The sequence below is a fragment of the Dendropsophus ebraccatus genome, chromosome 1 (genome assembly GCF_027789765.1).
Source record: "Dendropsophus ebraccatus isolate aDenEbr1 chromosome 1, aDenEbr1.pat, whole genome shotgun sequence".
Lineage (NCBI taxonomy): Eukaryota > Metazoa > Chordata > Amphibia > Anura > Hylidae > Dendropsophus > Dendropsophus ebraccatus.
Genome location: NC_091454.1, coordinates 54,757,016 through 54,775,888, shown reverse-complemented (window position 1 = coordinate 54,775,888; position 18,873 = coordinate 54,757,016). Strand labels below are relative to the sequence as shown.

The 18,873-nt window shown below is 43.7% G+C and overlaps 1 protein-coding gene across 5 annotated transcripts in view; it reads right to left on the bottom strand.

The window, feature by feature from the left end:
• P4HA2 (prolyl 4-hydroxylase subunit alpha 2) overlaps window positions 1–18,873 on the bottom strand; it is a 75,105-nt gene that overhangs the window by 40,256 nt on the left and 15,976 nt on the right. For 4 of the 5 annotated variants that reach the window (XM_069971014.1, XM_069971032.1, XM_069971023.1 and 1 more), the window contains exons 2-4: window positions 9,828–9,941; window positions 6,879–6,975; window positions 5,308–5,459 (exon numbers count right to left, since the gene is read on the bottom strand). In XM_069971014.1, the coding sequence (XP_069827115.1) occupies window positions 5,308–5,459; window positions 6,879–6,975; window positions 9,828–9,912 (334 nt within the window). In that variant the 5' untranslated portion in view covers window positions 9,913–9,941. Of the gene's footprint in view, window positions 1–5,307; window positions 5,460–6,878; window positions 6,976–9,827; window positions 9,942–11,309; window positions 11,427–18,873 lie in introns of all 5 variants that reach the window. The other variant, XM_069971003.1, reaches the window with a different exon arrangement.

The following is an 18,873-nucleotide window of genomic DNA, read 5'->3' as shown; positions in this document are numbered from 1 at the left end:
TAGTGCTTCATTCATAGTATACTGGCTGCACAGAACAGTATGGGGCCTAGTCCCCCACAGCCGTACTTTACGATCTGCAATTGCAGGCCTTCAAGTATGGACTGCTTTCAAAGAGCACATGTGCTGTCTTTTATCATGTATTTCAGGTACATTCCTGGCATCCCAGGTGACCATGTGCAGAGTGGAGGGACTACAGATACTGTGACACATGCAAAAAAAAAAAAAAAAAAAAAAAGTGTTCGAAATCCATGACATCGATTAGCCCTAATAAATAAGGTAATGAGGTCGGAAATCATAGGCTACCCTTGGAATTTTTCCTTACAACTTTTTGTAAGTTTTTCAAAGCAGAGAAACATGAAGTGAGCAGATGCCCCAACATTCCCTTTACCAGCAGCTTACTTTGTTATTTTGAGCACTGCACTTTGCAGTGTGCAACAGCCTGTCTATGGGCGAGCTTGCGCGCCCACGCTCTCTGCTCAAAGAATTGACAGCAGAGTAGCACGAGCTCACACAGGAAAATTCTGGCGCGGAATTCTGCCTAATTTACTCAGTATGAACATACCCTTACAGTGTAGCACTGTTTACCATAAGGACAGATTATACCTATTAGAGTATAAATTACAGGTAACTACTAAACATCCTTAAGGTTCTATTACACTAACCGATTATCGACCGTATCGCTTTGTGTAATAAAGGGCATGTTGAAAGACTAACGACTATATAGCAATGATCTGCTGCCGTCTCTCCAATAGCAGACCGACGCTATCTCCTATGGGCTCCCTGGATGGTCTAAAGATTGTCCGGGAAGCCCCTACCGCAGCTCCCCCGCCCTTACCTGTTCATTGTCGGCATGTGTAATAGCGCCAACAGTGAGCGGAGGAGGAGGAGCAAGCGAGCACTGACCTGATGGGTAGGCACTTGCTTGCTCCTGCTAATCGGCCCGAGTAATAGGGCCTTTACACCATGCAGGGCCTTAAATTACAGGCTACTGTCCAAAGAGTATGGAGCCCTGACCATTACTGGCCACTTGAATCTTCAAAAGCATTAGACTGACATATATTTACTTTACTTCAGCTATAAAAGTGACACCTGGCCTGTTAAAGCTACATGTGTTTCCATTCTGCTGTAAATGATGCCTATAAAGCATGCAGTCCAATCCATAAAATAAGAGATTTTACGCAGCAAGACTGTCAAGTAAGTAAAATCCATCAATTTCCATTATGCTTGGAATAAATTAGTCCTGGAAAGTAAGTGCATTTTAGGCCGGATACAATATTTCCAAGCTTAGAAAGCTGCTTTCAATATAGTGGCGGCAAAATAAAAGTAGGATATGAAGGTCAGGAATTATCCCTGTGGTAAAAGATGGCAAGAAAAGGAATATTCCAGCCAATTCTCTCCAAAACATGAGCTAACTTTTGGCTTATAACAATAGCCTGTGACTCTAACAAGTAAAGCAGACCATGGCTGCAGAGAAAACATGACTTCAGTCTATGTGAAAGTAATTACTGGACCGTCTCGCTGCAGACTCTCGTCCTCGTACATGCGCTCCCGGCCAAGAGGAGATGGAACATGCATTCTTGTCTAGCAGAAAACCCCTGGAGAAATGTTCTTTAATACTGCAATAAAAAACTCATCCAGGACCCTGAAGCATTGCACGAGCCTAATAAAACCCCTTCCTGGGGTTCTTATGTATGGAAATAGGACTGCATGATCCATACGTGTGCCTAGTACAGGTGGTCATACACCTTAGAAAACTGGTAGCCATTCCTTCCAATCCCCCAATACAAGGCTGAGCATGCATCCTCACTTGCTGTAAAAGCTGGCCTTAGTAATAGATCTTAGTATAACCAAACTGGATGATATCTATCAATCAAGGCTGGTGGGGCAGGAAGAAGTCAATGGGGACTACCAATGACTAAAGGCAGCATAAAAGAGGGCAGGTTCTCTACAGTCATGTATAAAACAGTGTATATATGCTACACCAAGCAGTAGGTAAACCGTATCCCAGCAATTAGCAATACAAAACACAGATAGGATATGCTTATAACTAAAGGGTGTTTATTCAATATACAACCATCACCAATATATACAATTATGTCCAGAAATTCAATTTCTCCAAAATATTTATTAGTTCAGTAGGAAATAATGCACCATGTCGTGCTCAACTTTCCCTACGAAAATCAGTTAGTCTTGTCCAGTCCGTTCCCTGATCCGTCAGAGGGACCAGCCACCAGAAACAAAAACACTATTCGCAGTACACTGTACAAATGTTACAGTATCAAAGTTCATCAGTGTCAAAAAGTATATCAGGTGGAGCAATGACTATACCAACAGACCCATCCGTATATTAGTCAACGTGGTCCCTGTGTCGGCAACAGTAGTCGTATTTGTACTCCAGTCCTTAGACATCAACACCTCCCTCTGACGGATCAGGGAACGGACTGGACAAGACCTGTTCTGGACAGAACAGATGGTTTTTTTTTTTAGCGTACACAAAAACGTGTTTGATCACGTTTTTGTGTATATTCAAAGTAACCATTTAAAAATGGATATGTTAAACGGACTACAAAAACGCACTGCGAACCCAGCCTAAGGGCCCTATTCCACGAAGCGATTATAGTTCACATAATTGTTAACAATAAACGATCTCAAACAACCGCTATTGCGAACGACCTAAAATCGTTCACCCATTTACACGGAACGATGATCGTTACTTATGATCATTCTTGCGGTCGTCTTGTCGTGGCTATTGCGTTCGTCGCTACTCTGAATGACCGAACAACGTCTTATTTGCGAACAATTTGGGAACGAGCAACGACAAAGATAGGTCCAGGTCTTATAAAGTGATCAACGATTTCTCGTTTGACGTTTAATCGTTAACTGCTATTCAACCGAACGATTATAGCTCCGTTCCAAACGATTTACCGATTATCTGAACGATAATCGCCCTGTGGAATAGAACCCTAAGACTAGGTTCACACCTGTGCTGTATTATCGATTGTTTTTAGAAAGACAAAAGAAAAAACTGCACAGATTGCATAGTCAGGTATTTTTGATGGAATCTGGAACACAGGCACCAGATAGAGCAGGGGTCCCCAAACTACGGCCCGCTGGCCGCATGCGGCCCCCCGAGGCTATTTATCCGGCCCCCGCCGCACTACTACCATTATTATCCTCGGGTGGGCCGGGCCCCTCGCACTTTCGGAATCCCTCCGGTCAGTTGCCAGAGGGATCCCCCAGCAGGTGCAGCGACGTCATCACTGCCCCTGCCGGAGGATCCCTCAGAGATCGTTTCCAGGTTACATCCGGGGCGGGGGGGTTGGTGGTCCATGTGGCGCCGAGGAGGCAGTCGGCAGGGCAGAAATCTCACACTGCTCCCTGACCTGCGGTCTGTTGCACCACCCTCCGGATGGAATGTGCAACAGACCGCAGATCCCGGAGCAGTTTGATGAAGACAGTATTAGAGGAGTATAATTTTTTTTGTTTTGTTTTTGTAGCAATGCAATGGGACATTATAACTATACGGGGGACATTGCAGGGGGACAATATAACTATATGGGGGACATTTCAGGGGGACAATATAACTATATGGGGGACATTGCAGGGGGACAATATAACTTTATGGGGGACAATATAATTTTATCAGGGACATTGCAGGGGGACAATATTACTATATGGGGGACAATATAAATGGGGACATTGCAGGGGAACAATACAACTTTATGGGGGACATTGCAGGGGAACAATATAACTATATAGGGACAATGCAGGGGGACAATATAACTATATAGGGACATTGCAGGGGGGCAATATAACTATATGGGGACATTGCAGGGGGGCAATATAACTATATGGGGGACATTGCAGGGGAACATTATTACTATATGGGGGACATTGCAGGGGGACATTATTACTATATGGGGGACATTGCAGGGGGACATTATTACTATATGGGGGACATTGCAGGGGAACATTATTACTATATAGAGAGCACAACAGGGAGCATTATTACTATATGAGGGACAATGCAGGGACACATTATTAGTATATGGAGGACAATGCAGGGGACAAGATTACTATATGGTAGCACAGCAGGGGATCCTACATACAGGGGGTAACCCACATACCTGCTTGAGTGCTGCTTGAGGGGGTGAAGTGGGGGGAGTTGAAAGTGGGGTGAGGGGGCTGGTTGAGGGTGTGAAGGGGGAGTTAGGGGGGGCTGGTTGAGGGGATGAATGGGGGAGTGAGGGGAGGCTGGTTGAGGGGGGAGTGAGGGGTTGAGTGGGGGCTGGAAAGAAAGGGGGATGCTTTTACTTTGGGGGGGAGGGGGGTGGCATTTTGCACTGGGATTTGATTATAGTTTGTTTTTTTATAGTCCGGCCCACCGACTGTTTTAGGGACAGTGAACGCCAGTGTGAAAAGTTTGGGGACCCCTGAGATAGAGCCTCAAAAGCAGGTGTGAACCCAGCATAAACTGCAATAACTGCAATCCAAACCTGCTGTTCATGTCAGTATAAAGTGTATACAGACACAGACAGAGAGTAGGTGGAGATAGGGGTTGGGTGTTATAGAAAAAACTGTCTGACACCTTTGTTCTTGGAGAGGTAAGCTGCCCCCAGAGGTCTCTGGCTACGGCTTACCCCTCATCATAGAGAACACAGGAATGCTTGGCCGTGCCTAACGTTTCTGTGCATGGGGAAGACGAGAGGGATAACTCTTGGCTACATGTTTATTTAACCAGCAGTTATTGAAGGTATACAGTCACCTTTACACAAGTAGATATCTATCGTCATACTTCTCAACCATCCTCCTAAACCTTTAAAACACCTGAGGCATACACAACCGAGTCATTAGTTGACAGATCAGGGGCTTGGCCTAAAAAAGTCTAAAGAAAGAGTACTGAAACATTGTATGATAAGACTGCGAGCACCGCCATGTATCTCTGCTTATGACTGGTGGCTAAAATGCAGCAGATACTTCCTACTAGCAAAGAGACAGAGTCTGATGGTTTATGCAGTGACTGGAGCATGAGACAGAAAGCCCATAAAATAAAGTAAATCCAACTTGTTTCACATAAAAAGAACATAAGATCCTGTACAAAGTGACCATCAGAAAAAAGCTGGCCTTGCCATTATTACCGCTATTTAGACGTACGCAATGAAGAATATATATCATGTTCAATCAAATGAGAAGAACTAATTCCTACACTCAGCAAAATATCGGCTTGTGGATATACACGTTAGTTATTACTCCAGGATCATGTCTGACTGAAAATGGATTTTTGCTCTACAGATGTGTATTACTTACCCTTAGTTGTATCCTGAAGCACCATGTTCTCAAGTGACAGCCAATCTTTGTTCAGCCTCTTTACCAGCTTGTATGCATTTACGGGATGAGCCAGATAGCCCTCTGGATCAGAGGTGGATCTACTTGTAAGCTCTTCCACTTTAGAGGCCCAGCTGGAAAGACAAGTACAATTACATCATAAAGATTCAGCTCTACCTGAAAACAAGAAAGTTTTTTCTATGCTCCATGCCAAATGGCTTATGCCAGTGCTGCTTGGCAGGCATAGACTTCAGATGTGGCCAAGTGGAGGACACTAAGTAATCCTTAAAAATAAAGCATCTAGGTAAGAAAAACATAAAGGAGATGTAGAGCTGGATGTTCACATAGCTGGAATGACTGGTTAAAAGTTAAATATGTATTTGCTGTTTGGAGTTGCAATGGATCAGAAGTGGTATTATCCAGTTGGGGAGACCATGTCAAAACTGTGCAGCCCTCATTTTTAAGACCTAGGTTACAAATAAAGGCAAAATGTACCATCATGAGATCTTTACCTTAACGGATATCTGTGTTCCAGCCCAACACGGGGTACAGAGGGCAGGCCCGTCAGCCCCATAGAGACAATCTTCCCTCTCCTTTGTGACGTGACTCCATTGATTCTAATGCAGCTGCGTCACAAAGGGGAGGGGGTTTTCTAACACTTGGGGGCCGACAGGCGTGCCCTCTATGCTTAAGGCCTATGCGCGAGAAAAGACTGTCGCCGTGCACAGGAACCAGGAGGCAATTAAAAAAAAAAAGGGCTGCGCTACCAGCATCCCCGAGCCGTCGTCAATCTGTTAGGGTAAAAATCCTGATGGTACATTCACTTTAAGTAAGACTATTCTATGTATAACAGCATGGTAAATACTTAATCTTTTCTATATACTGCACATGTCCTACATGGTCAGTGCACTTTTTAATAATTCTGCAAAAATCAAAAAGAAATGCAAGAAACTTAGTAATATATATATTGTATAACAGAAAACCTCTCTCACTCTAATATAATCTCTCTAAACTCATTTACTCAGAAAAAGATGAGAGAGAGAGACTCACTAAGCGATCAGGTTACATACTGCCCACAGAAGTCTATGCAGCATGCCAACGCTTCATTGGCCACTACACTATTTAGTACTGCTCTAAAATGTCTGTAGCTGCTTCTAATAGTGTGCTATAGAGATAAAGAGGAACAGGACCCGATCTTTTATGTGTGTGTGCAGTATATGGGAGACACCACAGAGCTCAGGGGCAACTGGAAGTTAGAGGTGAAGCCTATAGAGGGGAACAGTGCCATATACCTGTTATATAATAGTCAGAAATTGTGATACTCATGGACACACACACACCAACACAATACCTTGTCCTAAAACAACAGAGAGCTGTCATGTAATGTGTGGGTATGTAAGGACTGCAGATTGAAGTGTTCCTTTATAGCCGCTCTCCACACTGATAAATAAAGCACAACTCTACAATGGGGGTTTGGAAAATGGGTGTCCTGATTCTCTCCCAGGCATTTAACAAACTGAATACATAATACATCACTGTATATATCCAAATACCTTTTAATCTTAGAAAGGCGCATTTCCTCCTCACGAATGTATTCTTTAAGGGATTGGACTAGGTCTCTTTCCTTGTAAATCAGGTCTGTCATCTGACCTGTAAAATAATTTAAATTTTAAAAACAGCGAGCATTGTTCTCATGACAGCTCTGTTCTCCAGGCTACTCCTGCTCAGATTTTTATATAAGCAGAAGCTACTTTCTGGCAGCGAGCCTACAAATCTGCGTCTATATATATTCACTCCTGGCTTCTTTACAAGGTTGAGAGAACCGTCTGAGGTTAGTTGGGGGAAAGATCAGCAGCAACATGGGAAAATATTATTTTACTGAAAGAGTAGTAGATGCTTCCAGCAGATGTGGTTGGTAAATCTACGGTAACTGAATTTAAACATGTCTGGGATATTCATATCTATTCTAAGAAAAGAATAAAGGACATGATATAAGGGCAGACCAGATGGACCACAAGGACTTTTTTCCTGCCAAAAATCTTCTCTGTTTCTATTCCCATATTCCGTAAAATACCGGACCTAAAAACGGGTAAGCAATGTAGTGGACTCTAAACCCACACGGCATCATGTATCAATATGATGCCGGGAGCAAAGAAAGTGTTTGAATCTTTGCGGCACTGTAATGAAGCTGCACGGAACATGAGATTAAGTCCTTACAGGGACTGTTTGTCAGAGTCTATAATGACTTAGAAGATCCATACATGTAGAAGAACAGATCAGTTCACAATGGATGATGAAATACAGATGTGAACAAAGTGTGGAAGTATGTATGAGATATATATAGGATACTCTGCAGCAGTCAAGTCGTGAAAAAAACATGCAATACGTGGATTTATTCCAAAAACGATGTACAGCAACAACACAAGTGATACACGACTTTTTGGCGTCTCCTATGAAACATCGGGTATCACTTGTGTTGTTGCTGTACATCGTTTTTTGGAATAAATCCATGTATTGCACGTTTTTTTCACGACTTGAGTGCTGCAGAGTATCTTTTTCTATGTGAATTGATCCTTGGTCTGGGATTGGTCTGCAGGCACCTACATCGATATCTGGGGAGTGCTGCCTATCTCAGATAACATTTATTGCACTATAAAGAGTAGATCAATGTTTATTTTTAGAGCCTTGACGAGAAGTTGGTTCTAAGAAATCTCACAAATGCATTTGGAGACGAGAAAAGAAATGTGGCAAGGAAACGGAAGAGCCTCTATTTACATACCGCCAATTATGTGCCAATGGCATGCAAAGGGCAGGGCAGCAAATGCCAGGCTAATTAAAAGGTACAGCTGAATGTCAGTTGGCCTCGTCTCCCATGAGGGTAGCTGACACTAATGTGAGCCAACTGGATAAATCAGCTGAACATATGAGCAATATGATCACACCTACTTGCCAAGGTGTGTGTGCCTATGGCTGTGTTCACACACTCAGGATTTTAATTGAAATTATTTTTGCCAGGAACAAATTATAAATGTAAGACATAAAGACTGAGATTTCTCACTTCCAGATCCATTTCTGGCTTAGTTTGCATTAACTGCAATCACAAGCCTGAATGTGTGAACACACCATAAAGCAGCAATACAACCTCAGCCTTATCCCTGTACTAGTTATTCACATGGTTTATTCTTTTCTCGTCTGTAGAAAGGGTTTGGAATTCTGATCTTTACCGTGTCCCAGCTATGCTTCTGCCTTGTCCTTGGAGTTATTTGCCTGGTATCTGTTGTTCTATACCTGGTTATCTACAGACTACGTTCTGATTTTATCCTTTGGCTTATGGTATTCTGATTGTTCTCTAGGTGACAGCAGGGTAGAAGGTTATTAGTAGCAATATAGTTATAGCAATATAACTATATTGCTACTAATAACAATATCTATATCTATATAGCAATATCTAGTTATACATTGCATATTGTAGCATTGCATGCCCACTAATGTAACACATATGTAAGCTGGGCCAGTCTCAGATGCTTTTTGAAAGGGTCCTTTTATACTAAGATTCCTCGGCTGCGGGCAGCTGCAAACAAGCGCCGATAAGCAACATCGGCACTCGTTTGTAGTACACAATGCATCGAACAGCAGGGCCGCACAAATGATCCTTGTATCATTCATGTAGTCATGGAAACTGAAACTGTGTGATCTAGTATCCCACTCTCTGGCCACCGCTGTAACCTCAGGCCCCCCTACCTCCTCTGGTTGTCAATCAATCTGGAGGAGACGGAGGCCTGAAGATACAGCAGCGACCGAAGAATGGGACAGTAGAGCCAGAGAGCAGGATGTCGGATTACACAGCAGCGCAGAAGGTATGTATGCACTGCATATGTGATCTGGAAACTGACAGCACAGATATATGCATATATGTTTCCTTCAGCTATCGGCTGCACGTTTCCAGTTTACATAGGGAGATGTGCAACCAATAGTGATAAATTTTGCTGCAGTACAAAAGGTGCAATCAGCCACTTGGCTAATTTCTGTCACTTTTACACGAGACTACTACTGGCTGAAGAAGCGTTTCTAGCACCACACCTGATAATCGGCCTGTGTAAAAGGCCCTTAAGTCTCCTGGTTAATTGGACTACACCTACCCACTGGTAGTTTTAAGAGTTAATTGAATGAACTTTGGACTATTCATTTTAACAAATTGTACATACTTTGAAAGGGGGATCACTGAGTTGACACTACCACATTTACTTTTAGGCTATGTTTACACAATAATGTTTTTGAGGCACTTGACCACATTTTTTCCTCAAAGCCTTACACGTCATCCATACAAAAGTATGAGGACAAATGTAAATGTTGTTGTAACCAAAATAAGCTTTAGCTTAGAATATTAAATCTTTCAGTGCGCTAGTTAAACACTATTCACTGGAAAATCACTCTTAGTTATTAGGTTTACTTTATTACTGAAGTGCCGCTTGACACCAGAGACTCAGCAAATATGTACATACCTATGGATGTGAAAAATTCCGCATGAACCTGCCATTGATACAAGATGTTGGTGAGGAGCATCAAGATACCAAAAAGACTCTTCATCTTTATAGATAACAAGAGAGAAATTCAGTCTAAAAGACAAAAAGAAAATTGTGTCAGGCAAATATTTGTGGAAAAATCATTAACATGAATTTACCATCAGGTACATCCCTGCTTTTTTTTTCTTCAGCCCGTTGGTGCTAGTGCGGGGATCCCGGTGATGCATTCCTTTTTTCAAAATGATGCCCGTCTTCCATGCTCGGTGCTGTTCTATTCTTGTGCACCAGCCTGGCTCTATGCACTGGAGGCAGGCCTGACGCCCCCTCCCCCCTCAACCCCAGTGTGACGATATCCCATCCACTCTATAAAGCGCCTCCATTAAAATCAACAGGGCCGCATCACAGAGGGGGAGAGGATGCCTCCAGTGTATAGAGCCAGGCCGGTGCAGGGGAAGAGAAGGGCGCCAAGCACGGAAACTGGGACGCATTTTGAAAGAAGGGCTGCACCACAGGAATTACCAAGCCAGCTAAGACCAGGTAATCGCTTTAAAGGCAAACCTAATGCAGGTGAAAAATAAGAATCACATGGAGCTAAAGCAGATAGCAACTTGTTGACTACAATTTAGCATTATAATATTTTACAAGTACCATTAGTGATTGTGGCTGGCTACTACATCAAGGCAACCTGGTGGTCACTATCATGGGTTGTGATGTAGCAGTGTAATATCATGATCTTATGCTGCAGAGCCACTCCAAGTCACTCAGTTTGCCATACTGATCATCACTTATATTACTTATATTACTATATTATTATTACTATTATTGTACCACTGTACACTTGGGTTGTGAAAATTGAATTCAATCTGTGGAGGATTCCCCATACAATGGAATTCAGCAGCGCTTAAAACACCGGACTGACATTTAGGGTACATTCACATCTGCTTAACCCGCTGCATACTAGATGGTGTGGATTTAACCAATATCAATAAATAGCTGATAAAGTATATATGAACCTACCATTACGAATTTCATTGTAGCCTCTACCATTGTTCACCTCAAAATCCTTACCTTTGCAGCACACTATTCCCACATGTATGACGTGAGCTACAGAACCTGCATTATCCAGAAGCCAGGAAAGGGATTAACAGACTGTAAAATGCCCCATGTGTATATGCAATGTGCTATACCTTTCTACCCACTGTGGAATAGTGAAATACCATAGCGCCCAGGAGGATGACAGGAGAGGCATATGGTGACATTTTCTGGCACTATATATAAATGCAGTTTTGCTGAAGACTTAGCAGGGAAAATGGAAAATACTCTGAATACCGATGCAGATCCTTAATACGCTATTTATGATCTATGGAAAGCTGGAGGACTAGAGTCAATGACATGGCCGGTCCTGAAGGAGAGCCGGGTAACTTAGTAAAGGATGAATAGAATATAAGACATCACAGGCACCTTTGTATGTATAGGCTTATCTTAACCCGGGATGACAGACAACTTTACACTAAACGCCCTTCCTCTTCCTCAGACGTTAGCTCAGTGCATAAAGTGTTCTCCGAAGCTTCAGGTAACCTGTAAATATTCACAATGACATTAATCCAATCTTCTGTCTAGGTGGAGATGCAGATTTATTAGCTGTATCTACAGTCACACACAAGAGCAATGCATGATGGAATATTGCTTGCCCCCAGGAGACACATTCTCTTTCTATCAGACGTGACAATAACTTGTCAGAACAGATCTAAGCTGTGCAGCAGATGAGTAAGCGGGAGTCTGGCCAGCACGGCACTTTCAATGCTCTCTTCTGTGAAAGAAACATGGCACAGAGACACAGTATTATAGCAATGGTGGCTACCAGAGATGAGGAACCTTTCTGCATTTGACTCCTAGTGGCTGGAGAAGGAGGCAGCTCTAGGGCTGTCTGGAAAACACGGATACAGTCATGGGCTTTTTTCCAGGCACTCCTAAGGCTGCATCCATCTTCTTTAGCAACCAGGAGGGTCCAGGATCGAGCCAACCTGAACTTAGACCACATTAATGGAGCACTACGTGACACTTCATTCACTGTAGCAAACCGTGCCGCAAAAACCGGTCCACATTACAACATGTCCATATTTTTTGCGGCGCGGATCATGGCCTTGTATACACGTACGGACGTGTTAACGGGGCCATTGAATAACGTTGGTTTTATGTTATTTCCGCAATTGCGGACAGAACAACGGACGTGTGAATTAGGCCTTACTACATAAGACTTTATAGAAGCACAGGAACAATTCGCAGTGCACATAGGAGACAGCATTACAGAGCACAACATTAACAGAAAGGGAAAACTATGGCATAAGAGGATCAAACAGCACCCAATAAGACTTTAGATCCAAGGTGGGTGCATACAGAGCACTAAGGATCCTCCAGCACGTGGCTATAGTCCATAAGGCAGTCTATACTATACTTTTTTCCATCCATGATTCGTCTTCTAAGTCGTCCATGTGCATCTCCAGGATATAGTAGGGTACTAAGGGGATTCAACATGTCACCAATCATCATATGCATTACTAGGGATGGACAAACTACACTAACTGGGTACGAACAGTGAATACACAATGGGCAGTGGGGACCAGGATTCTCCTTACATCTCTAATGCATTCATGATGGGGGTTCCACCCAAAGCTAAAGGCACTGTAGCTGATATGGTTCCCCTGTATCACTGTATAAAACTGCTGTGCAGCTCGTGGCATGTATCGGCCGCGGCTGCAGCAACAGCTTTATTCCGGAGAAAAAAGAAGTTTTATTCCCCCGGGCACACAGCAGAGCAAGGCGGGGAGGTTGTCATCTGGGCGGCTCCCCACCCGTGTGTAGTCACCGCTCTGTCGGAGCGGAGGGGATGATTGACAGGCAGAGAGGCCTTTTAGAGTAACTAATCATGATCGTAAGAATCTTACATCTAAATCCCAGAATGGATGAGGTCAATAACTATCTATGAAGATTTAGAGGAGACGGCATATTTAGAGGAGGCTAACAGATTCAGATTTGGCCTTAAAACTAGTGTAAACTCACTATGCATCTCCTAGTACTCTCTGGGGTAAAAGACTTGATGATCTCATTCCCAATGAATGCATCTCGAAGTAGTACTTGGCATCTGAGTGCGCCGATAATAAATATGTAAGGCAGAAAAAAGGAAATCCCCAACCAGTTTATGTTAGCTTCAGCATTAGTTTACAGAACATATAGGTGGAGACAGCGCTTATACCCCATGCATGTGGCATACACGGTGTGCTATACACTATAATAGTGCCTTGTCTCATTCATGACTGGTTTAGCTCAGTTTTCAGGAGGTTAGTGAAGTTCAGGCAGAACACAGACACTTTAGAGGAACGCTCCCCTCCCCCAATCTACACAAACCTTCTGCCAGTAAGGACCAGGAAGGCTACAAATAAGGAGTTAGGATGTGACTGGAGAACCATTGCTTATAGTGGGTGTAATGTTTGGTAATACTGCAGCCTTTTTGGGATGGTTTCCTATGTTCCAGCGTCTGGGTTCATACTCTGTACATGCAGCAGGAGGCCATATAGTAATCTCTATGGAGGTAGGCATTACATATTGTAGATTGAACTGTATTTGTGCTTACACAGAACAGGGATTGCAAAAGACTATGGATACCACAGAGAGAAAGATCTAAGAAGATGCCACTGACGTTCCAAGGTACTATGGGAGCAGAAACAGCAGCAGCACAGCAAGGGTTACACTAAGCACCAAAATGCTGCTGATTATTGCTGCGTTTACAGAGAACGATTATCGTGCGAATTTGCACAGCTTTTATTAAGGGTAGCCTCACACGTACCGCATCGCTGCGTATTTATCGCTGCGATTTTTACATGCGAGTTTTGACATGATTTTCATGTGAAAATCAAAACTCGCATGTAAAAATCACACCAAACACGCAGCGATAAAAGCGCAGCGATAAATACGCAGCGATACGGTACGTGTGAAGGCACCCTTAAAGTGACTGTACCACCAGGCCAAGGCTGAAGCACTGGAGGCAGACCGACCCACCCTTAGTGGGAGGAAACCCCAGCCCCTCACGTCACATCATGGAGGGGCAGGGGTTTCCTCCCACTAAGGGTGGGTCGGCCCGCCTCCAGTGCTTCAGCCTGGGCCTGGTGGTACAGTCACTTTAAGTTTCGACCAATATCAATGGGGGCTTCCGAGCAAGACTGCATGGAAAAGTGCCACCACTTTTTTTAAGTAAACATGATTCAAAGTTTAATAAAGAAACCGCACCAGTTTCTGTATCAAAATACAGTAATGTCTAAACTACCTGTGTGAAGATGCACATTAACATGTGGATACAGATGACCAGAAAATCTGCCCAGCTCCTGAGGGAGACAGAGAGGATACTGCTGGTGTCTGTGTTTGTTTTTTAAACATTTATTTTCCTGAAGGGGGTGGTGGTTGTTTAACGCTATGGAAGTCATCAGACACCCATCCTGTTTGCCTAGGTGGCTTTGCACAGCTGTTAAAATATCAACCCCAACCAATAATTTATACATCAGTTACATGACAATAAGACCACCTTGACATTGCTGTATTCTGATCAGTATGTGTAAGCTGAAACCAGGAGTGGAGTGGACTCTGCAGAAAGAGACAGTATAATGGGAACGATTGTACCTCTTCAGTCTTCGGGAAGCTTGGGTATTGGTTGCCAGATTTATAAGAGTTTGGTGGATGGCCATTTCTCTGTATGGGTAGATTTGCAGTTACACTTACCATTGGATCCTCTACATGGCTAGACATATAAGAAGCAGTATTTCTGGGTAATTTGGCACTGAGCAAGATTTACTTAAGGGTCCATTTACACAGAAAGATTATCTGACAGATTATCAGCCAAAGATTTGAAGCCAAAGCCAGGAATGGATTTAAAAAAAAAAAAAAAAAGAGGAGAAATCTCAGGCTTTCCTTTATGACCTGATCTCTGTTTATAGTCTGTTTCTGGCTTTGGCTTCAAATCTTTGTCAGATAATCTGTCAGATAATCTATCTTTGTAAATGGACCCTTACTCACTGGGACTCATCTGGAAGCTTTTAGGCTGGGTCCTCTCGTTCTCTTTGACGGCTGTGTACTTTTCTGCCTTCTGCTGCGGATTGGCCAGCAGATCAGCATTTAAAGGGGTTATCCGGCGCTACAAAACATGGCCACTTTCTTCCAGAGACAGCACGACTCTTGTCTCCAGTTCAGTTGTGGTTTGCAATTAAGCTCCATTAACTTCAATGGCACTAAATTGCAAAACCCCACCCAAGCTGGAGACAAGAGAGTGGTGCTGTCTCTGGAGCAAAGTGGCCATGTTTTTGTAGCGCTGGATAACCCCGTTAATAGAGGTAGTCCATGCATTAAAAGCATGAAATCCACCCAATAATGAAATTAGAAAATCTATAATACATTTGTTTCCCACAGCTGTAGATGTGGGCTCCTGACAGAATGCTCAATGCAAACATGGCTTACAACTTCCCTGAGCTGTAGAATAAATCATTCTAATAAACCAGGGCCTGGAATCCTGTTCATGTAAATACAGTACTCAGCCGACACGGACATAAACCATCACGATGACCTGTACGGCTGGCTGGTGAGAAGAATCATCTGGAGCTGCTAATAACAGATGTCAGGCAAAGTTAAACAAAGCCCCCCCCCCCCCCTCTGTAGTCCAAACAGAGCTCCTCTAAACGGCGGCTGCAGCGGGGTCCACAAAGTAAGAATTGTTACGTTTTGGTTGGAAAAATGTTCAAAATTCTACCAAAACATACATTATGAACCCAGCTTAAGGCTGGGTTCACACTGATGTCTTTCTCTTCCCCACAGTTCCGTTTAGCTGTTCAGTTTTTAAACAACATAAACGGAATCTGACGTACCCGTCCAACACCCCATTCATTACTATGTATTTTTATTGTGCTTCGTTTGGCATATTTGTGCTCCGTGTGCATGTATTCCGTCAGGGTTCCCTTCTTGTGAACGGAAAAAAAAATCCTGCATGCAGCTTTTTTCTCTGTTTGAAAAAATGGAACACAAGCGGAAAGTCCACTTCCATTTTTTCTTTACATTATAGTCAATGAGAACAAATCTAAACAGAAGGTTTACATCCGTTTGCAAGTTAACAGTTTTCATCATTTATTTCACAGAGCATGCACAGAAGAAGCGAGAAACCAAAGAAAAAAATGAACTGACATGAAAACGGATGCTGACTGAAGCAAACTGATGCTGACTGAAGCAAACTGATGCTGACTGAAGCAAACTGATGCTGACTGAAGCAAACTGATGCTGACTGAAGCAAACTGATGCTGACTGAAGCAAACTGATGCTGACTGAAGCAAACTGATGCTGACTGAAGCAAACTGATGGACAAAAGTCAGTTTTTTAAAGCCAAAATGCGAACGAACAATAAAAAAAAGTAACCATTTTGCAATCAGTTTGCATCAGTCTGCTCATTAGTTTTTTGCTTATACATTCAATTAATATGGACGGATCCGTTAGCAAATAAGAAAAACGTTAGTGTGAACCCAGCCTAATACTTATCGTCCCATAGCACAGTCACTACAAGGTGATACGGATCCGTTCTAGGATCTCCGAGCACTAGCATGTTACTGATATGGAAAGGCAGTCTGGATTTCAGGTCCGTCTGCCGGTCTATAAATCAGGCTACATGTCTTGTGTGATGTGCTCACAATCCTATCTACAGAATCCCCATCTGTGAGACATAAACTGCCTGCATCATCTATTTCCCAGCCAAGAGTCATTCATCTCTGCTAATAATTACAGCCAGAGAAAATCAGCGGAAAAAAATCTCAAATAAACAAGATGAAGCAAAGAAGACAAAGTGTCCCCCTGAGCAAGATCCATGTCCACAAGACGAGAACTGACTCGCTGCCTTAGAGGAATCAAATGAGCTCATTATATATGGAGCGTAGAGGTCACAGCCATGTACTGTACAGAGAAAGAGATTCCACTCTTCCACATGATCAGGACTCTTAGCCATAAGGATGTCTGTATTCACCAACAGCTAGCAGAGATACTGAAGGCTGAAACACATGCAAGTGGGCCACAAGTCCTAATAATTCAGGGGGCTCATGTGAGTGCTCCCTCCAGCTGATCACGTCAATACTATGAATTAACAGTCCTCACACAATGCCAAGACATTTACACAGAGCAGAGGTCTCCAACCTGACACTCTAGCTGTTGAGAAACTACAACTGCCAGCATGCCTGAACAGCCAACAGCTGTCAGGGCATGCTTCCATACATGTTAGGGAATACTAATGTAGAATTACAGAGAAACACAGATTTCTGGGGGAAAGACAGTGGAGTAGATGGCATACATCAAAGTTCTTTTGTATTTTAATGGTGCGTTCACACCTACAGGATCTGCAGCTGATTTTCTGCAGCAGATTTCATTTAAATAACTGAACACAGCATCAAATCTGCTGCAGATCTGCTGCAGATCCTGTAGGTGTGAACGCACCCTAAATAGTCAAAAAGAATGAAAAGCACCAGGAATAAGGTGTGATTAAAGAGACTCTGTACCCACAATCTGACCCCCCCCCCCCCCAAACCCCTTGTACCTTCGGATAGCTGTTTTTAATCCAAGATCTGTCCTGGGGTCCGTTCAGTAGGTGATGCAGTTATTGTCCTAAAAAAACAACTTTTAAACTTGCAGGCCGGTGCCCAACAGGAGTATCTGTGGCCTAACTTTGCATCACCCCTCCGTCCCTCCTCCCCACCCTCTCCATCATTAGGAATGCCACTGGAACATTTTCTCCTGTCTGAACATTGCACAGGTGTCTTAACGATCCAGCCCATGTGCAGTATTCACACAGCTGATGAATAGGAGACAATCTGCCTGGAGCATTCCTAATAATGAGGAGGGTGGAGAGGAGGGACAGAGAGGGTGTGCCAGCCTAATACATACACAATCTAGGCCACGCCCTTTGGGCACAGGGCTGCAAGTTTAAAGTGACTGTACCACCAGGCCCAGGCTGAAGCACTGGAGGCGGGCCGACCCACCCTTAGTGGGAGGAAACCCCTGCCCCTCTATGATAGGGTTCCATTGATTCTAATGGAGTCACGTCATGGAGGGGCTGGGGTTTCCTCCCACTGGGGGTGGGTCGGCCCGCCTCCAGTGCTTCAGCCTGGGCCTGGTGGTACAGTCACTTTAAAAGTTGTTTTTTAGGACAATAACTGCATCACCTGCCGAACGGACCCCAGGACAGATCTGGGATGAAAAGCAGCTATCCCAAGTGGGCAAGTGGGCCCAAGTGGGCAAGAGCTTTCCTACAGGTTTCTGCATGCGAGTGGCTATTAGGTCCAGTTCACACAGAGCAAAAGTGGCGGAACTCCGCATGCCTGAGGGTCAAACAGTGTGCCTATGAGAGAGCTTGCGCGCCTCCGCAGAGAGAGACAAGAGCTTTCCTACAGGTTTCTGCATGCGAGTGGCTATTAGGTCCAGTTCACACAGAGCAAAAGTGGCGGAACTCCGCCTGCCTGAGGGTCAAACAGTGTGCCTATGAGAGAGCTTGCGCGCCTCCGCAGAGAGAGACAAAAGTGGAGGCAGGCAGAATTCCATATGAACTAGCCCTGAAAGGGAATCTGTCAGGTTAATACCAAGTACCGAGCTGCCCACAGGCAAATAGGTCATAGGGAGAAAAAAACAATGATGCCTTAGTCTTTGCTGATATGCATTTACAAAAAGTTATAAAATTGCATTTATTTCTTAGAAGCTGAAGTGCCACAGAAGTAATGCCACAGCATGCGCACCTCTTCCCTCCCACACCCTCCCCGTCTTGGAAGTGTGCATGTTGTGGCTCAACATCCCTCCTGTGGCGCATTTCTAACATGTTCTTAAAGGGGTTATTCAGTGCTACAAAAACATGGCCACTTTCCCCCCTCTTTTGTCTCCAGATTTGGTGGGGTTTCAAACTCAGTTCCATTTAAGTAAATGGAGCTTAAAGGGGTTATCCAGCGCTACAAAAACATGGTCA